Source organism: Impatiens glandulifera, chromosome 4, assembly GCF_907164915.1.
Source record: "Impatiens glandulifera chromosome 4, dImpGla2.1, whole genome shotgun sequence".
Lineage (NCBI taxonomy): Eukaryota > Viridiplantae > Streptophyta > Magnoliopsida > Ericales > Balsaminaceae > Impatiens > Impatiens glandulifera.
Genome location: NC_061865.1, coordinates 48,506,842 through 48,527,548, shown reverse-complemented (window position 1 = coordinate 48,527,548; position 20,707 = coordinate 48,506,842). Strand labels below are relative to the sequence as shown.

At 30.9% G+C, this 20,707-nt stretch overlaps 2 protein-coding genes across 2 annotated transcripts; one reads left to right on the top strand and one right to left on the bottom strand.

Annotated features, from left to right (window-relative positions):
* The first annotated feature begins 2,969 nt into the window (after positions 1 to 2,969).
* Positions 2,970 to 9,192, top strand: LOC124935754 (peroxisome biogenesis protein 3-2-like). The gene is made up of 7 exons (XM_047476177.1): positions 2,970 to 3,234; positions 3,440 to 3,601; positions 3,693 to 3,892; positions 3,995 to 4,125; positions 7,180 to 7,307; positions 7,543 to 7,770; positions 8,664 to 9,192. The coding sequence occupies exons 1-7, from the start codon at positions 3,230 to 3,232 to the stop codon at positions 8,923 to 8,925; spliced, it is 1,116 nt and encodes a 371-aa protein (XP_047332133.1). The 5' UTR covers positions 2,970 to 3,229; the 3' UTR covers positions 8,926 to 9,192.
* A 1,355-nt stretch (positions 9,193 to 10,547) lies between these two features.
* On the bottom strand, positions 10,548 to 14,521 carry LOC124936867. Its single transcript, XM_047477398.1, has 5 exons — positions 14,306 to 14,521; positions 13,476 to 13,639; positions 11,748 to 13,176; positions 10,863 to 11,020; positions 10,548 to 10,782 (listed from the first exon to the last, which is right to left on the bottom strand). Exons 2-5 carry the CDS (start codon positions 13,607 to 13,609, stop codon positions 10,674 to 10,676), a joined length of 1,830 nt encoding a protein of 609 aa, XP_047333354.1. The 5' UTR covers positions 13,610 to 13,639; positions 14,306 to 14,521; the 3' UTR covers positions 10,548 to 10,673.
* Between the last annotated feature and the right edge of the window lie 6,186 nt (positions 14,522 to 20,707).

Sequence of the window (20,707 nt, the reverse complement as noted above, 5' to 3'; positions counted from 1 at the left end):
ATCTTAAAATTCAACAATATTTTCCATTCTAAATTCAGAAAAGAAGAGAAAAAATAATATTTTATCTTTTTTAAGCCAAAATTTGATAATTTTTCATTATTCATCTCCTTTTAAATATCAAAATGTTGAGTTTGATTAAACAACGATTCTAGAAGTTAATAATAAGCGAGGTCAAAAAAATGATGGTGCTAGCATATGTGTGATTATTTTTTAAAAAATTGCCCTTATGCGTTTTATGTACATTGGTTTGTCCATCGACTCCAGCTAATACATAGCTATTGAAAAGAAAATATCTATATTTTTTTTTTCAAATCTAACGATTATTTTCAATTTTATTACATCTTTAAAACGCAATAACGAGTTGCAGTCAACTCATGCTAATTAAATTGATAATTCTATCGTTGACCGTGAACGTGAGATATGAAGAGGAGCCAATCAGATTGGTACTGTGTACCGATCAGGGACTTAGTTTCAATAGTAAAAATATGTATACTTAGTTTTAATTATTGTGTTATATTAATTTTTATAAAAAAGTAACAATTAGTCAATTAGCCCGGGTAGATTCAAAATCCTGATTCCGCCCTTACATAAAATAACCATAAAATATTTCGAAAGTGTTTAAAATTCATATAGGTAGCTTGAACCATGCAGAAACGTGTCATCAACGAAAAGGAAAGGTGATATGACAAAATTATATATTCTTGACACACAACTTATACCACAAGTGAGTTCCAAGTTTTCTACGAAAAAATTATTTTTTAGAGTGTTTTCATAACAATGACGAACAAAAAAGGTGAAAGTTGATCACCCTGTCTGATCCCTTTAGAGATCTCGAAAAATCTCTAAGAACTCTCATTGACAATGACAGAAAACTTAACCTTTTAGAGACAAAATCTAATCCAACCAATCTATTCACACACATTCCCATTTTGTCCATTACATCAAACAAAAACTCTCAATTGACATGTTCATAATTTTTTCGTGTTGGATCGGTTGTTTAGATAAATTTAATTTCGATTATACTAAATAAATAAATTTAATTTCGGTTATAGTAATTTAAGAAACTACATCACATATATACTGTATATATATATATATATATATATATTTTGAGTTTATTTGATACCATATACAGTATATTCAATGATTCATATTCAATATGTTTTAAACTACTTTTTAATAAGTAATTAAAAAAATTAATTATAAAACATTAATATAATAAAAAAGTTAAACAATTTTTCTTATTAAACAAAAGTTTAAAACGATAAAATCAAATTGGTACATGAGAAAAGTTTTTTTATTAATCATAATATTAAATAATATATTTAATTCCTTCAATAAACAATCATATATTTACATCTATAATTTTTTTCTCTTTAATTCTATTTCTAGCCTTCTTTTTTATTTCTTATTTCAAGGTGTCTAAGTTACATACAAAATAAGGTTAAAAATGCTAGTATTTGGATTACCCATAGGTAGGAGGGTTCAATATTTGGTCTAAACCGAATATCCGACCGAATTCAAATTTTATTTTCGGTTTTCGAATTGAATTCTAATCCGATTCGAATTCAAATACAGTTTTCGGTTTATTTTCGAGTTTGAGTTTTAACTCAAAAATTTAATCGAAAACCGAATTCATTTTTTATTATTTATTTTTATTATATATTTTAATTATATCATATATAATTTATTACACATAATTAAATAATTATATATATTAAATTAACACGGGCCTCCTATTATATAATTATATCCATAATATTCTTATCCAGCTCAATAAAACCCTAATCCTAATCCATATTCCCTTTTCCCTTTCTCTAGCCGTCCACCTTTCAATCGTTCATATTCCTGTCTTTTTGATCTTTCTAGTCGTCTACCTCATCTCTCACTCTAAAATTTTTAGCTTATCAAACTATCTCAACAATAATATATTGATAGTCGCCAACATTGTTTTACTTCCTCCGTTCAACCGCCAAACATTGAAGATCGGTAAGTCACTAAGAATAGTTTGAATGATTTTTACATTTTTCATTTATAGTTTTAGACTTTTTTTAGTAGATAAAATTTCTCTAATTCAAATTTAAATTTGGTTTGAATTCGAATTATTCGAATTCAATATTGATTTTGCAATAAATATTTTTAAAAAATAGAATTCGATTCGAACCGAAAAATCGGGTTTTAATAAAATTTATTAGAATTCGATAAAAATTAACACTCCTACCCACTTGGGATTGAATATTTAGGTTATCATTGATGAAGAATAAATATAAGGTACAAGTTGAAAACGTAGTTAGAGATGTGTAACTATATTAAAATGGGTACGGAATTAAATACAATTATAACCATTGGCCTTGTTCGGATTGGGGTTATTGAAATAACCTAGAGGGGTAAAATGAGTAATGATTGGTAATGATTTTGAGGAGATGATAATATTTTTGGTAAAATTACTTAAAAGGTATTGATATATAATAATAAAATAATAAATAGTAATTTAAAATAAAATGTATTTTAGTATTTTAGGTAATGAATTGAGTGATGTGATTGATGAAGGGGGAGTGAAAAAATGTTTTATTTAACTCGTTGTCATCCCAATTTGTTGTCTTAATTATACTTAAGGTTTGGAGTTTGTTTGATATTAGTTATTTGAGTATTTTGAATGAATTTTTATTAAAAGAATATTATTAAATGTAAAAATAGATTTTTTAGGTTTAATTATTTGAATTACTATAATATATATATATATAAATTAAATTTTGTCAAAATTTAATAATTTAAAATATTTACATTGTAAATTGTAATATTAGATTTTGGGTAAAAATTCTAAATAAATAAAAAAAAAACACTCCAAACATACAAGGGTCCGATTTATTTATTAATTTTGACCAAAATACCCTCACCTTAAATAACCCTAACCTATCCCAATTCACAAACTGTCGTACTTCACTCTCATATCTCCGAAAATGGTTTCAATTATCAGCTAGATTAAGTTTACAGTGTTTCAAGACTTGATATTTACCATTGAAGCGGTGATTTCTTTGTTTATCCTGCTTGTAAATGATAAAAGAGCAGCTCGATTCAATGATTCATGTGAAATAGTTCCGATAAACGTCTTCACAGTCAGAGATAGGCAATAAGTCTGTTTCATAGATAGAAGATTTGAGAACAGATAAAGAAAGGGTTTACTCCCCCTAGGAAATCTCAGCCGCTGTTGAACCAAACACTGTGGAAAATGTGGTTAGTTTCTCTATTCTTGATTGTTTATTGGGTTTCCTTCCTCTATCAAATTGTGTAGTATATTTGGATTTGGAGCTTGCGTCGGTTTAGTCTCTTTTATATGGTTAATGGGTTTCCCGTGATTTGAATTGTCATGAAAGCTATAATGTATTCTTTTGTGTCTGAAATTTCCTATACCCATCTGTTTCTTTTGTTGGCATCACAGGGATATTTGGAGAAGACACAAGAGGAAGTTTTACCTTACAGCTGGAGTTCTAGGAAGTGGTTATCTTCTATACAAGCTTTATGATGCTCATAAACGCAAGCTCTTTGATTTGGAGAGAGAACTTGCTGGGGAGAGGGAAAATGATGAGTTCATTAAGGCTCAGTTAAGTTACAAACTTAATTCTCTTGTGTTCTAAAACATCTTTAATGATACCAGACCTAATGTTATTTATATTCTAACCTGAAATTTCTAGAATGCAAGAACATTTCGCGAACATACAGAGAATAGCAGATACTACAACCTTACCTCATTCAATGTCGTATTTGAGAAATCAAGTTGCAGAAATGTTGGATCATTTACACTTGACTGAGAAGTTAACAAGAGGGAAGGGTCAGCCTAATACTTTAACCCCTGCTGAAAAGCTTGAGCTATGGGATGAACTTAAACTTTTGAGTATGAACTTAAACTTTTGAGTATGCCATTTGTCTTTTAAGACTTTAAATTTATATTAACAATTGTTTTTTTTTAATGGACTTGTTTGTGTGGTATGGTTAGGTTTCACGAAAACAATGCTGTCTCTGTGGTCATTGACGATGTTGAACTTATATATTAGGGTTCAAGTCAATATTTTGGGAAGGCATTTGTACATAGAAACGGCTCGCTGTTTTGGACCTTCAGATCTACTTGTAAGAGATTCTATTTTTGTTTGTGCAGGGAGTAAAATATATTCACCATTACTTTTCAATTGTTTCTGTTAGAAAAATCTACTTGTTCCTTCATTTATGTTCTTGCTTTATCTTTTCAAGTCTTGCTTAGGGTTTCAACTTGAAAATGACTGAAAATTGTAATTCTACATTCTGATAGTTGTTTAATGAGTACGAAACATTAGTCTTGTAGTCTGGCGAATGGTTTCATAATCTAGCATTGCTAAGTATCAGGATGTGCCTTGTTTTTCATCTTGTTGAGATCAAATTGATGTTGTCAGTGATAATGTTTGTTATTTTACCACTTGAATTCATTTTGTGAGTACATATATGGCTGAAGTCTTGTATTCTAGTTGAATGAATCTTCACAATATGGTTTGCCTGGTATATCATGAAAACAAGGATATCGAGTTTTTATCGAGTTTTTTGAAATATTAGAGGTTTTTTGAAAAGTGTTCATGTTCCATACATATAGGATTAGTTACAATAATATGGTACCGATTTATTATGTTTGATCATGTGTAATTGAGTGGATGAATAGCTGATTTCTAATATATTCAAAGAACTTGGGAATGTTTTAGGATTGGTTGAAGTTTAAATAGGTTACTGGGACACCATTGCCTGTAAAAACTATAGTTCCTTTTGGTGTGCGCATGCGAAGATTTCCTTCTGTTGATACCGATGTAGACTTGGTATAAAAGACTGAACTGCCTTAATGAGAAATATTATTGTGTGTTGCAGTAACTTTTTGTTTTCTCATAGATGTTTTATGATAGATGGTACTTTTCTCATAGTAATTCCTTTGTTTCTCATATAAGTGAAAATAAACTTGAACTTTATTAGCTAGCTTATCTACACTAAAAAAGGATTGTGTACCATGAATTTATCCATCTTGAGATACTTCAGATTTTGCAAAATATTACACAAGGTTTGTTAACTTACATAATATCTTAGTTTATATTGGTCTTGAGAAGGGACACCATGAATAGCTCTAAAATACATAGTATGAAATGTAGATGAATTGCATAACTAAAGAAACTTTGACCTAAATTGAGGTATTCTACTTTTTTAGGGATTGTTGTTGCTTTGTAATATAATTCTCAAACAATAATTTAGCTTTCTCATATGTTTTTTTAATTGGACTTTAGCTTGTTAAGAAAACATTAAGAAAATAACATCAGCTCCAAGATTTCTAGATATTTTGTACATGAACGAGAACGACCAAAATGCATATAGATGTTTTCATTGAATCAAATTGTCATGTGTATTTGAGCCAAACACGAAAACACGGTGGCTGAATCTTATAATATTTGGCAGACCCATACACCTCACATGACTACTTTAGTTGCTCTATTTACACCTTTTCTAACCTTACTAATTGTACAGTTTCTGTTAGGAAGAGGGGATGCAATGAACAAACTTTAACCCACATTGTATGCATATGAATGTATAGAACCATCCTTCTTATAGAGTTGAATGATTGAAAGAATAAGAGAGAGAATGGAGAGGCTTATAAAGGAAAGGGGAAGGAGAGCATGCTGGAAACTTAGAAACTGTGAATGGTGAAGCATAATAGACTATTAAGTATTGACTGATGTCCAGAAAGAGAGGAGCACTAATTTTCTAAGATGAAGCATAGTATTAATAAGAATCTTGAAGGAGGTTAATAATTGAAGATATGGTTCATTGATAATAGAACATATGGTGGATTGGATTCTCTAGGGGCAAACCTGGAGAGAAATTATAAATAGAGCCAACGCCACTGATTTGTGGACGATGATGTGGCCAAATGAAAACATCCCGAATGCATACATTCATTATTTCTCTTGCAATTCTGGAGAGGTTTAGTGCCAAAGATTAGATCATGGAGCTTTATTCATCTTCGTATCTTCCTTATTTATTCCATGTTTTTTGTGAGATTCAAGAGAAAAGTCATGAACTCCTCTTCTTTGAGGGTTCTCTTTTCTTTGAGCATCTAGAATATTATCACTTCTATCCATAATGACAAAAAGTGACAAAAACTTGGAGAAAAGTGATTGACCTATTAGCAAAATTGAGGGAAATAGTCTGTTCTCATTTTCCTTACAATGGCTCTTACTTGTTGTGGGTTATAGCAGATTTGGACAAAAAGAAGTAATAGTCTTTGGGAGACTTAGAAGGTCAATTGAAAAATGAATGATGGAGGTATCCTGGACACCTAGGCTTTGTTTGATGAAGAGTTAATCAAATCATCAACTAAAATACTAAATACCCTTATTTTATAACATTTTAAAATATTAAGCACACATGATATTTTAGTCATTTAACCCAAATAATCTACTTTTTCTGTTTTTCATCAAACGAGGCTTTCTTTTTCTTAAAAACTACATCAAACATAGAATTCACAGCTGGGATATATTCTAGGTGCCATTCTTTTTGTTCGAGGTATTTCTTATGGATAAGAATGATTGGGGTTATTTCATTCATGTTGAGGAGGCACTGATCATTCGCTAGTGTTGGCGAATTACAAGTGTAAATGAATTTGTTTGTACTGTGTTGGTCTCCTAAAGAGATATAAATAAATCCTATACTTTAGGAGCTATATTATTTATAAGCTAGTTTGAATTTTGACACTATAGATGAGTTTTGCTTTCTTCTTAAGATGAACATGCTTTGGATGTGCATTTCCCCTTATCCTTCGATGCAAGTGTCTCCTGGCTTTCCTAACTTTTGGTACCAAGTACTGTTTCACAAAAAGAAAAAAAAAGGAAAAAAATATTCAAATAAGCCAAAATGAATTTGTTCCTTTAATTTCCTTTAGTTTCAAGGTTCTTGCTATTTGTCAAAGATAGGGATGTCTTTGCAGTTACTCCCAAATCCTTAGGAATATAACCGCTTACTTTTTATTTATTTATATTTTTTTACCTTTTGTAGAATAGAAGTATAAAGTATTCTATAAGATATTCTCCAAATGATATCATGTGCAACAAAATACTTGTATACTCTTTGTGCGGTTGATCCTTTGTATTATTTCCATATAGTTTTTTATTGTTGCAGGAAGAAGCTGATCTAATTGATAGAAATGACCAGCAGCAATTCCTAGCAAGTGCTGATTTTCTATCCAACGAGGGCATGCTCTCTTTGATTGCTGGTATGCAAGCAGCTGTTTCAGAAGTTCTCATTGGGTAAGCTCATTTTCATTCCTTTTTAGCTTTAAAGGGTTTTCTATTGATAAAGATTCCTGTTACCCCTCTTCCATTCTTGATCCAGTCTCTTGAGACTCTTTTGAAGTTAGAATTTTACTCTTTTTTTTTATTGAGAATGAAGTTATTTTTTTTAAACATCCATGAACTACTTTCTTGTGGAATTGGTTTAACAGCAAATTTCAGGTGGTGAATAGATTTTTTTTTTGGTTTGCAGAAGGCAATGGAAAGATCTGTTTAATGCTACTATTCTCCATGAGACCTTTGTACAGATATTAGACACATTCATGAGCAACGGAAGCCCTCACCATTGGATTAACTGTTTGATGCCAGAAAATGATTCCATAGTATCAGGTGGTGGTGGGAGTGGTTCGATTGATAGGGATCCTTCTGACCTCTCTAAACTTGATCAGCTCATGATGGAGGCTCGTGCTGTCTTATCTAGGTAACATTTTGTTTTCCTTTCAAGTCCTAACAGCTTGTAGTATTTGGATTTTATTTGTTCTATAAATCAAACCAAAGAAACCATGCTAACCTCACTTTAGAATGAATCTAGAACCTTTAGAATTATTAATTTTCTTTTAAAACCAAAGACTTCTTGTAGTACATATAGTTATTTTACAAGTACACTAAAGTGTATAAACAAGCTTATAGCCCTTTTTTTGACCTAGGGTTCTGAACCTCCGACCCTCACATCCCATGGCAAAGTTGGATCAACTGAACATCTCGCCACCAGAACAACTTTTAGGCATTGTTTGATCTAGGCTTATTTGAATAACTAAGTGGGTATTATTTGGTGTAAGAAGTGGGTTATTTGGGTGAAATGATCAAAATGTCATTTAAATGATGTGATGGTAGACTTGCTAGCAAGTTATTTGAAAATAATCCCAAAGAAAACACATCAAACAAGGCCTAGTCTTTTGGGCTGGCATTATGTCCAAATGATAGAACACTCTACAGTCTACACTCATTGCCTTGTCCAAGTGAACATGTGAAACAAAAGAAGGGTTTAGGGGAGAATATAAAAGAAGCCAATTGGGAGAAAGGGTAGATTTTTTAAGATCATATTTCATCATCTGCATTACCTTCTTATACTCTACTGAAAATCACAATAAAGGGAATAAATTACAAATAACAAACTAGGTCTAAAGATGCTTTCTAAGGCCCGGTATATAAGGCCCCTTTTCAAGGGTTCCCCATTGTCACTTGTAAGTTTAACCTGTTACATGCAACTAAAGGATACCTCTTTCTTTGATGAAAAAAAAACTTACTTTTTATTTATCTTTCTTGTCATTATTGTTCTTATTATAGTCTTTTGTTGATTTCATTTGAAAACAGCAATGAGTTTGGGAATATTGTGGAGATATCACTGAAAAGAGTTGTGGATTTATTAGTCGAAGATAGTGTTCAATTTGGGGGAGACTATAATCTATCTACAACAGGTATTCCCTTAGCCAAACTCGTACCTCGTGTTGCCCAAATGAGCTCTACACTCCTTGAAGAACCGACTAATAATAATAGATATATCCAAACTATCCAAAAGAATCCCGATGTGGAATTTTTCTTCACTCTCCTTTACGCCAACATGCCAATATCTTAGAAAATAATAAATTCCTTTTGGCGAGCTGGGGATTTGCTGTGCTATAAATTTGTTGGAATAAAAATGAGGAACAATTTACTCAGTTTAGTTTTTTAGTTACATTAATGTAAATTACTACTGAATTGATGATGTATTGTTTTATTTGCATCATAAGACATGTTTACGAATTGGGAGTTATTGTTTTTGTTATTCTATTTTAAGATTTGTCTTTGTCGGGTTCTGGAATCGACATGTTTTTTATTACTCTGATTTATGAGTTGGTTTTGAGCTTGCGTTGCTTTATCTCAATTAGATCAACAGTCTGCTAATGAAATTATGTGTATCTTAGTTTTGAGATTAATCTTAATTACAAAACTAACCATAATTAACTGTTTATTAAAAACACTCCAAAATTAACTCATAAACTTTGATAATATCAAATTTCTTGTGTTTTGAGAAGTATTCTTTGATAGGTAGAAGTTGGCATATCAAATTATTTCTTTTAATACTTAACAATTTTAATAATTGTTCTGAATATAATAAATCAATTTCAATTCTTAAAATATTAAATTTGTAACAAAAAAATTAATCCCAATGGCAAGAAAACAAGACTTAGGGATAGGTATTAGGAAGTGCTTTAAATTAAAAATTGACTCATTAGTCTCTTGTTTTACACTTAATTTTTTTTTTTAAATTAATTTTTATATAAGATGAAATTAAAAATAACTGAACCTATTTATTTCCTAAGAAAATATTTATTACCTAAGAGCAAACTCTCTACACTTAATATCAACTTATATACTCAATCTCACATATATGAAAAGATTTAGCTTTCCATTGATACTATTACAATTGAACTAAAACTGAAATAAATAAATAAATAATGGTAATGGCCTCAACATCACCTTTGTTAATACTGAAATCAATCATTGCCTTATTTTCGTCACTATTCGGATGAGTCTCAATCAATGAATCACCGGGATGTCAGAATAATCGTTCAAGATGTCAGAATAATCGTTGACTAGCCTTTGATTTTGGCCCGATGGAATCGAGAAGGTATCGTTTAAGTCTTTTTGACTGAAGGGACTACTTATTCATAGTTTAAGTCTTTTTGACTGAAGGGACTACTTATTCATAGTCACTTGGACGTTTCACATTCCCTCCTCTATCCTAACGGTAATAAGGAGTAGATATCTCTAACTTTCCTAAGGTCCTGTGTTTGAATCCGTCAAATAATAATTTTTGAGTCTGGCTAAGTGTGTTTGTTATTTGTTTAACCTACGGGAATACATTCTAAAAAAAATTAGACATTTTCGCCTTACAATCAAGTTACATATTGAGTTTAGAGTCATTTTTTTTTTTATTATTATGACATTTAATTTAGCTCACAAAACATGTATATTTTATAATAAAAAAAACTATTACAAAAGAATCACTTAAAATTATTATTTTTGTTCAACTCAAACTTCATTATTTTGCACAAAGATAATAAATGGTTCATAAACATCATTTGGGCAAATTTCTTATCATGGTGTCATATCATTTGAAAATATGGCATGCTTTAATTCTGATCTGCAAACTGAACTGTTCTTCCAAACATGAGACAGTTCTCAACAAAGATTAAAAAAATGAGATAAGAGAAGTTGTGCAAAAACTTTCTATTGAGTAAAATGATCAAGCCTTTCTCCCACCCAATAGATAATCAAATACTATTTATCTCTAACAGAGAACTCATGGGAAATGAAAAAAGTACTAAGCCTAAAACATCATTATTCCGTCCAAAACTTTATAAAGGTTGTGATAATTGCCTTCAGAAACACCAAAGGTGCATTAATTAGTTGAACAGGAGATTTCTTGGACGGTCCTTTCCATGATTCACTGAAGAGGGTGAGAAATTTGACGAAATCAGCAAAAAGAAATGGGGCGATGCGATTGAAATGGATAAAAGAAGTACTTACAGATTGATTCTGTCTAGTGTTGGAATGTTTTCTTTCTCTTCACCATGTGTTATCTTTTGGTAACTGCTTTGAGGGTTGTTGACTGCTTCATTTAAGAATGGCTGCTCATGAGAACTTCTATTAGTCTGAGTGTTCAATCCATCTGAACCACTAATAGGCTGCAACATAGACAAGTAAATAAAGGACAATGATGATCCAACTCCGAAAATCACTTCACAATCAAGATTATCATGAATCTTGGACAGTTTCTAAATCTATTAAAAGATGATTTGTTTGAGCCCAAACATACACACCTACAACCCAAAGAGGAATAGGCAGGAATAATTTAAGATTTACCCCATTTCCAAACAAGATCCCGTCTGAATCCACATTCATATGATAAATCGGAAGAGATGGTGTTTCAAAATCAAGTTAGGAAGAAAGCAACAATACAATAATTGACATTCATTCTTTATTTTATTTGTGTTTTTGTATTGAAAATGGATCCAAATACAACAACAGAAACAGGCCTTGTTTGATGTGGTTATTCACTTATATGGGATTAATTTAAAGTAATTTAGTATATCTCATAAACAATCTACTCATCAATGACATCACACAAATCATCAACCAAAATACCTTATATTTTTTACAAAATAAAAAGTTATTCATTAAATATTTATACCTTTAATGACTTTTTACCCAAATATAACCTGATTTTTAATAACCTACATCAAACAAATTATTTGAAAATACCCACTTGGTTATTCAAATAACCCTAGATAAAAGAGGTCTAAGTGTTTTCAAATGGGGCATGATGAACCTTGTTTTTACTGTTGTTGCCCCGTCGAGATACTAATGATGCTTTCTAAGGCATTATCATTATTTTAAAGAGAAATTATGTACCTTAATCTCAACATGCAAGGCACTTTTAGCTTCGTGGTCAGCTATACTGCTACTTTCAACCAAATGATCGTTTCTCGCTGCATATCCATTTGAAATTCCCAGATGTGCCTCCTCACTTTCATGCACTCTATTCTTATCTTCCAAATGAGTGTCCTCATCCTGTGGTGGTATTGGACTTTTTGTAAAGCTCATTTCATCATCTTCATCGCAATCTTGTTCTGGAGTAACAGTAATGTCATTTCTTTCATATACTGTCTTTGAAACCGGCACAGGAAATGTCTCCACATTTAAATCTGAAGCAATTGAAGTCATTTTAGCTGCCCTTACTTCTAATACATTTTCCTCTATTGCTCTTCTGTTTACTTCAGCTTCAAAGTCAACTAATTCTGCAAAATTCTTTTCTTTTGTCAAGATATTTACTCCATCTTTGGAAGATTCTTCTGATCCTCCTACAGCTTCTAATTCTTTATCCTCTAATTCAGCTCCTAATTTCTCCAATTTTTTTCCAACTTGTGAATCCATCGTCATAGTCAAGCTTGCCCTCGCATTTGCTTCATCTTCTGAGATTACTGATACCTCTAAAATATTTTCCATTTCCGAAATTTCATATACTTCTTTTTCATCTGCATGTTTCTCCATTAAGAGACTGCCTGATCCTACTACAACTTCTAATTCTTTATCCTCTAATTCAGCTCCTAATTTCTCCAAATTTTTTCCAACTTGTGTATCCATCGCCATAGTCAAGCTTTCCCTCACATTTGCTTCATCTTCTGAGATTACTGATACCTCTAAAATATTTTCCATTTCCAAACTTTCATATACTTCTTTTTCATCTGCATGTTTCTCCATTAAGAGACTGCCTGATCCTACTACAACTTCTAATTCTTTATCCTCTAATTCAGCTCCTAATTTCTCCAAATTTTTTCCAACTTGTGTATCCATCGTCATAGTCAAGCTTTCCCTCACATTTGCTTCATCTTCTGAGATTACTGATACCTCTAAAATATTTTCCATTTCCAAACTTTCATTTACTTCTTTTTCATCTGCATGTTTCTCCATTAAGAGACTGCTTGTACTTATATTCTCATTGGCAGCAGGCATCCAACGTTCAGATTCATCAAACTCAAGATTGGTATTGAAAGGATGTTCTTCACTCAAATTATAGGCATAGTTGGGTTTCTTGTGAAGTTCATTTTCTGCTGCATCTAGTGAAAAGGAATCGAGTTCGGGTTGAATTGCAATTGAACCAAATGGATAGTGTTCCAAGATATTTTCTTGGTTCATCCCTTCAGTAAGCTTTGCAGGACCCAAGACCTTGTTTTCTTGGATTATTTCGCGGATAATTTCGCGTACAGTGTAGAAAGATCCACCGACTTCCTTGTGTGTAAGATTAAGTGATGGGAAGCTTCCGCTGTTTAATACCTGGTGTCTAGAAAACCAATATGATGTATGATTCAAGTTAAATCTACATTAGAGAGCCAGTTTGATCTTGGATTATTTTCAAATAATTCACCAGCGCATCACATACTCTTTCAACAATTAAATCACTTAACTTATCAACCAAAATACCCTATATATTTATAAAAGGATATTTTAGTAATTTACCCAAATAATCCAACATTTCATCAAACAAGATTTTAAATTCATAACCCAGTTTTTTTTCCAAATAACCCAAGATCAAACAAATGATGTAAAAACTAGAAGGAGAAGAAGATTGATCAAAATTACTTCTTTATGAAAGATTCAACCATTGCTTTCCTCTCCTCTTTCGAGCGACGAATCCTTGATCTTCTCTCCCCAGAATCATTGTACTTAGCTTGGACAATTGTCTGGCCTATCCAATTACCCTTAAGGGCCTGCATTGTGTTGAATATGCAGCTTCTTTGACAAACCTACATATATATAAAAGTGTGTGTTGCATTGAATATTGTTGGAAATAAAGCTAAAACTAAACTAAACTTCCCCAAGTAGTAATAGATTAGAATTCTAGTTTATTTATATAAATTGGGGGATTCTATTGCTATTCTTTAACCAGATGAATAAGAGAAACAACTCCAATACTCAACAATATCTGTATCTTTAACCTTTTTTGGTTTTTCCTGTATCATTTAGGATGTCTATGAGTTTACTGTAGCTTGAATTATGTTTTTCCTGAATATGAATTGGGGGATTCTATACATATTAAGCTTCTTGACAAAACCCAAGTGAGCATCTTTTAAGAAGTGCAATTTCAACATGAATCATTCAAGTAATTTAAGGATGGAGATAAAATGATCCCCAAAATGAAAACCAAGTCAATTCGAAATGGTTAAAGGATTCCTACTACAGATCTAACCCTTTTAACCATTTATTTTTTTGACTGATGTTGTTACTAGAGACAACATCAATAGAAACCTAAACAATTATCAGCATAAACAAGAATTTCAAGAAATGAAAGTGTCGTCTTTTAAGCATTAGGCCATTATAATCTGAACTGAAAAAACATCAAGAGAACTACACAGAAGAATAGAAGTAAAACCCACGATTATTATTAAGGGATGTAACAATGAGAGGCTTACCAGTGGAGTTTAGAGACAAGAAGATGTATGAGAGAGAAAGAGAATGGAGGGTTCGAGAGAGAAACCCTATGTAAGGAAGGAGAGGAGAAACAGTCGGCGGATGAGTGTAAAATGTGAAGGCAAATTTAAATGAAGAAATGGGGTTTTTCTAGCTAACCAATCGCCATGCGGGGGGGACTGTGGAGTGACAGAGCTTGAGGTAAAACCGTAATTCCAGCTAATGTCGAGGCTCCCCTTAAATTAGGGTCTACAAAACCATATAAACATGGAATCCTATTGAGAATGATCCATAATAATTTGTGCACTTGTTTTTCATTAATCAAACAAAATAATAGTTTAAATGTTTAGTTACCCTCAATAAATTACATTATTTTTTTATTATAAAATATAATTTGTATATTTTTAAAATTAATAGTATAATTTGAGATGTAATAATCAAATGATTATTTTGATTTTGTAATTTTATGTTGTATTATTAATTAATTTTAAAGATAAAACACTTATACGTGTTTTATAAAATAGACACGTTATCCCTTGTGTCTAAAAAATACATGCGTTTATCTCCGACCAAATTTTTGGTGATTCTCGCTGAAAATATTTTAAGACTACTGTTAATATTTCCTCCACCGTCTTAGAAACTGATAATAGTTTAAGACTACGGTTAATATTTCATCGCCACTACCACTCCAATAAAGTCACTTTCCTTTGGAGTTGGCGACGACTTCGATCTTCACAAGATGGAGCCCGATTATCCTCTCATAAACATCGAAATCAACATCTCTCACGATAAAGACAATGGTTATTATATATCTATCTATTTCAATTAGCACATATTTTGTTCCGATCTGATGAATTTTTTTTTCCAGGTGATGCATTGCTTGCTTCATTGTGTTGTAGATGCAATCTTGGGTTTGTTTGTATAATTGAATTGCCCTATTTCAATTTAACATTGACGAGAGATGCGCTCATATTGAAATATTTGATATATTCTCAATTGTTCACCTATTAAAAAATACAATAGAAATGGGAGAACTACATGGTCTCATCCTTTAATCATCCTGATGAACTTCAATGTTTTTCATTATCAACATCACAAGAAGCTAGTTACTTTTTAATTTTTCAAAAGAAAAAAAAAAACCTTTAATTGATCATTTTAATTGTGGCTTCACACAATTTTGCTTTGATCTCAATGATAGTTCAGATACGTTGGTTGAGTTCGATGCGTAATAATTCTGGTGTTGAATCACTACTAGATTTGTTGTACCATGTGAGATAAACATTTAATCAGTGCAACTCATCAAAGTAGGTTAGTGGTAAGAGTCGACTTAAGCGATTAAATTGTTACTTCTTAACAAAAGTAGCCCATTTAGAAGCGCTTTGAATTGAAACGAAAGGTCATGACTATAGGGTATCATGTTAGTTCTCCTTAATTTTTTTTTTTTAAAAAAAGGTTCATGTATATTAAAAATTAAAAAAATCGTTTAAGCACAACGACAAAGAATGACATGAAAATAACAAATATAAAATAAAAATTAAGAAAAAATATACTTAAAAAGTTATCGAGCTCGTAAATTCTCGAGAAAACAATTAACTCCTTGACAGACTCTACTAGTTTTCTTGAACAAATATCAGAAAGCATCATAATAATAGTATTATGAATAACCTTATCCTTCTTCTATTCGAAACAGAATTTGAAAAAAAGATGTCTGATTTATTAAGATTAACTCGACGACCGAAACATGCACTAAATAACTATAAAATATCTCGAATGTGTTTAAAATTCCTATAAGTAACATGAACCATACAGAGTGTGTCATCAGCGAAAAATAAATGTGATATGGCAAAAGGATATCTTCTCGACTCACAACTCACTCCACGAATGAGTCCCGAGTTTTCTACGAAAACCATCATTTTTTAGAGAGTTTCCATAACAATGACGAATAAAAAAAGGAGAGAGTGGATCACCTTGTCTGATCCCTCTAGAGCTCTCAAAAAAATCCTAAGAACTTTCATTAACAATGATAAAAAAAACGTAATCGTCGAGAGGCAAAATCTAATACAACCAATTTATTTTGCCCTCATTCCCATTTTGTCCATTACATCAGCTAAAAACTCTCAATTGACAAGATCATAAGCTATTTCGACATCTAACTTGACAAAATCATATTTTCACCTCTTGAATTAGCCGAGTCAATGCACTCATTGACTATTAATACAGTATTAGAGATTTGACGACCTTTAATGAATATCATCTGATTATTAGATATAACTGTCTCTAACACCCTCTGTAACCTATTGGCCAAAAAATTTGCAACAATCATATATAATGACGAAACGAGACTAATTGGCCTAAAATTCTTCACATCAATAGTTCCTAGAGCTTTACGAATGAGACATATTAAAGTAGAGTTTCAACTCTTATCAAATGATGAAAATTGATAAAAAAAAAAAATGATCAATTGCTTCCATAATTTCAGTTCTAAGAAAGGCCACACTTAAAAAAAACAAAAGTAAACTCATCGCATCCTGACGCTTTATCATTTCCACACTTCTTAATGACCTCCTCAACCTCCTCCAACGTAAAACGATCCTCCAACATATCTTTTTGCGTTGTACTAATTGAATCAAAAACAAAGACCAATATAGTATAAATGGTTCACTAACCTAGAATGAGAGGAACAAGAGTTTCTTTAAAGACATACTATATTGGTCTCTGTTGAAAACATCTTTAAAGATATGCTTAGTTGGTTGGTCTCTGTTGAAAATTTCAAAGATACTATAGGATATGACAATAAGATATATTATATGACAGATTCTTTAGATTTTTTTATAATTATCTGTTTATATATATTTTAGGATTTTGTTGCTAGATTTAGGGATTTTGCTATTGGATTCTTTGATCCGATTCCATTTGCTAATCACTTTTTACTCTTCTTCTCGCCAATTTCAGGTTCTATTCTTTCAATTCCATCAGCTACTTTTTACACAAATTCGATTTAGAGATTTACACAAATTCATTTAACTGTTGCTGGATTACCTTGAACATTATGTTTGTTTGCCTTCATTATATATGTTTGACTGTATGCTGGATTTACATTGATTTAGAGATTTATATTATATATGTTTGTCTGCCTTCATTAGATATTAATAAATCTGATATGATGATGTTGATTTGAGTGATATTTGGACTATATAAGATGTAGATTTTTCTAGTAACACGATATTGAAATTATTGATGCGTTAAATGATGTTTATTTAAATCTCCATAGATACTTTATTTAGTTAAATTGTGTTCCTAATTTAGGTTTTGTGTTTGATATTTTAATGAATCCTCTTATAAGTCAAGATGTTACTTTCTTAATATTCTTAATGTTATTAGAAGATGATAGGAATCTCACTAAGTTTGAAATATCTAAACATTTAAAATGATTCAGATTAATTAATTTTTAATACTCTTTTCGATATAACCCGTACCATCGAGGACTTTAAATCGTACAAATTTAAATTAAAAAAATAATAATTATATTATTTTTATAAATAATTAAATATAAAATTAATTTAAAAAATAATAATATACAAATATCACTATAAAATTATAATTACAAAACCAATCACGTGAAATAATTATTTGAATAATTGTAAGCAATTTTACCTACTCAGTTTAGAAATTTTAAAATAATTATTTTAAATAAATAAAATTAAAATAATTAAAATTAAGACAAAATATAATTAAATAATTGAATTAATTATTGTAATAATTAAACCCCAAATTAATTAAGATAATGGACAAAAAAAAATAAATAAAATAATTTGAGATAAATGTTGTATTCATTTTATCTCAAATAAATTTTAAAAAATCAAAGGGATTAAAATAAATAATTTAGGATAAATGTTGTATCCATTTTATCCCAAATAAATTATTTATTAAACCCCAAACGTAAAAAAATAAATAAATAAATTTGCAAAATAATTGACATATTTATTAAAAATATTTTGTAGATTAAAAATGAAGCAAAAAGAGATTAAAAATCAACTTCAAATAAGCTCCAAGGCTAGAAAATGGTCGGAATCTATTGTAGCTGAAATCAAGAAAATCAGTGCAGTAGACCTCACAGTCATCGTATGAGCATTGGATTGTCATCCAACGTACAACAGTCAGCTGTGTCGCTCGCTGCAACAGAAGAGACCTTTGATTTCTCAAATATGGAACTCTTGCGTTAGTCCACTAAATCGACTGATTCAAAGCTGAAATGATCACCCTACCACGGTGATCATTTCACCAACAATCATAGGCCTCATCATGGCCTGATCGATCAAGTTTGATGAAGAACAGACCAAACGTCATTGATGGCTTTTGACTGAAATTCAATCCACTTGGTTGATCAACCGACCTCGGGAGGCTATAAATAGCCTCCTCTAGGCAAACCGAAGAAAAAGGATTCCATTTCAAAGCCCTCAATCAATCTTAAACGAAATTCGCCATTAAAATTTTGAATCTTCGAGTAAAATTATAAAGTTCAGATCTTGGCATTCATAAAGATTCTATAAGAGTTAGGAGTGTTCTCCAACTCACAGTAAGCTTCCAATCATACTGTAATTTGATATACAAATTTATATTGAAATTTTTACATTTCAGTTCAACCAGTTTCATATACTACTTGATTGCCTGATTTCTTGATTGAAAAACGATCTTAAGATCATTCGTAAGTTTTCTATCAAAACAAAACTCAATCAATCAACGTAATCAGAAATACCCATATTTAATTTTGAAGTTTTTCAAAATTGGGTTTCTGTAGCACCCTAGAAACCTTAATAACACGTTTTTAAGGATGTTGGAAATATATTCAAATCAATCCCAAGTCATCCCGATCATGTTTGATCAAAAATTATTTTTTTTATAAAAATAAAAATTTTAGTTTTTGAATTGGTCAAAATGAACTGTCAGTGTTCATGTTTTGATTTCATTCAATCATGTGAAGTATAAGGAAGTTAATGATAAGCTCATTACGCTTCATCAAACCTCAAAAATCAAAAACCCATTTTTTCTCCATAAATTGTTCGATTCGAATGGAACATCATCCCGATCGAATGATGCATCAGGATGATGTTATAAATGATCCATGGGACTAGGAAAAGCTCCACATGCACGTCCAACGGATCAGAGCCCTAGTCAAAAACACAAAACCTGCAATTTGGTATTCTTGAAGACCGACCGAGGGTCTAACCCGGGTTAGATTTAGGACCGAGAAAATCGAAACCCTACACCAGACTGAGAAATCTCGCACCCCGATCGAGAGCTCCTCGCAATCGACCGAGGTTTCTTATCTTAGAAATAAGAGTTCTCGCGCCTCGACTAAGAGCTCCTCACACATGACCGAGGATTCTTAGTCCAGGATTGAGGGCTCCTCGCACCCGACCGAGGATTCCTAGCCCATCACAGAAAGCTTCTCGCACCCGATCGAAGATCCCTAGCCCAGGACTGAGAGCCTCCCGCATCCAACCGATAACTTCTACACCTCGACCGAGAGATCTTGACCCAAGACCGAGGGTTTTAACCTAGGATTAATGAAACAACACCCTAGACCGAGGCAATCGGTCTTAGGGTCTATTTGGTTGAGATTTTAAAATTATTTGTTTTAATTTGGAACCTTAAATCATTTTTTAAAAATTTGGAAAAAAATAGAAAAATATTTTAAAATATTTTGATAATGACTTGTTTGTGATTTATTTTTAGATCATAATACCTTAAATCGATATTTTTCAGGTACTTTCCTCAACAATCATCGACATCAATCTCAGATATCAATATTTAAATATTATTCTACAATTTTAAATGCAAGAAAATTTTGAGCATGTCTAAGATTTGAAGAATAATTTGTTAAATAAAACGTAATAAAATCAATTTTTCAAAAAGCAAGACTTTATAAAATAGAGATCATTTTTAACGGGTACGGAGAATATAGTGCAAAAGTCATTTCTCGAGTATTATCAAACAACGAACTTAAAAAAATCTCTAGTCAAATATACGTATGTAGTCGTATAATTTTATTGATTTTAAAATAAAAATCAATTGCCGACTCTTTTATCAGATAAATAATCTTTTAAATTAATTATTTTAAAATACATATTTCTTTAATTAAATTATAATTTGATTATTTTAAACATAAAAGATTATCTAAATTTTATTAAAAATTAATTATTATTATAATTAATTTTAAAATGTCGGGACTTATTTCTATAAATCTATTAAAATTAATATTTTATTAAAAAAAAATCGACAAGCAAACTAGGGATTTCCGGGATTGTAATAAGTATTTTTTTAATTTATAAATATAAACTAAATTTATTTTATAAAATTGTAAAATTAAAATAATTTATAAACTATATAATTTTAAAATTATA

Excerpts from the sequence above, each read along its gene's own strand:
- LOC124935754 (XM_047476177.1), top strand. Across the intron at positions 3,602-3,692 it reads GATGAGTTCATTAAGGCTCA|AATGCAAGAACATTTCGCGA; the intron begins GTTAAGTTACAA and ends TGAAATTTCTAG. Across the intron at positions 4,126-7,179 it reads TTGGACCTTCAGATCTACTT|GAAGAAGCTGATCTAATTGA; the intron begins GTAAGAGATTCT and ends TTATTGTTGCAG.
- LOC124936867 (XM_047477398.1), bottom strand. The coding sequence starts at position 13,609 with ATGCAGGCCCTTAAGGGTAATTGGATAGGCCAGACAATTGTCCAAGCT. Across the intron at positions 11,021-11,747 it reads CCTTGCATGTTGAGATTAAG|CCTATTAGTGGTTCAGATGG; the intron begins GTACATAATTTC and ends TCTATGTTGCAG. Across the intron at positions 10,783-10,862 it reads ACACTAGACAGAATCAATCT|TGAATCATGGAAAGGACCGT; the intron begins GTAAGTACTTCT and ends CACCCTCTTCAG.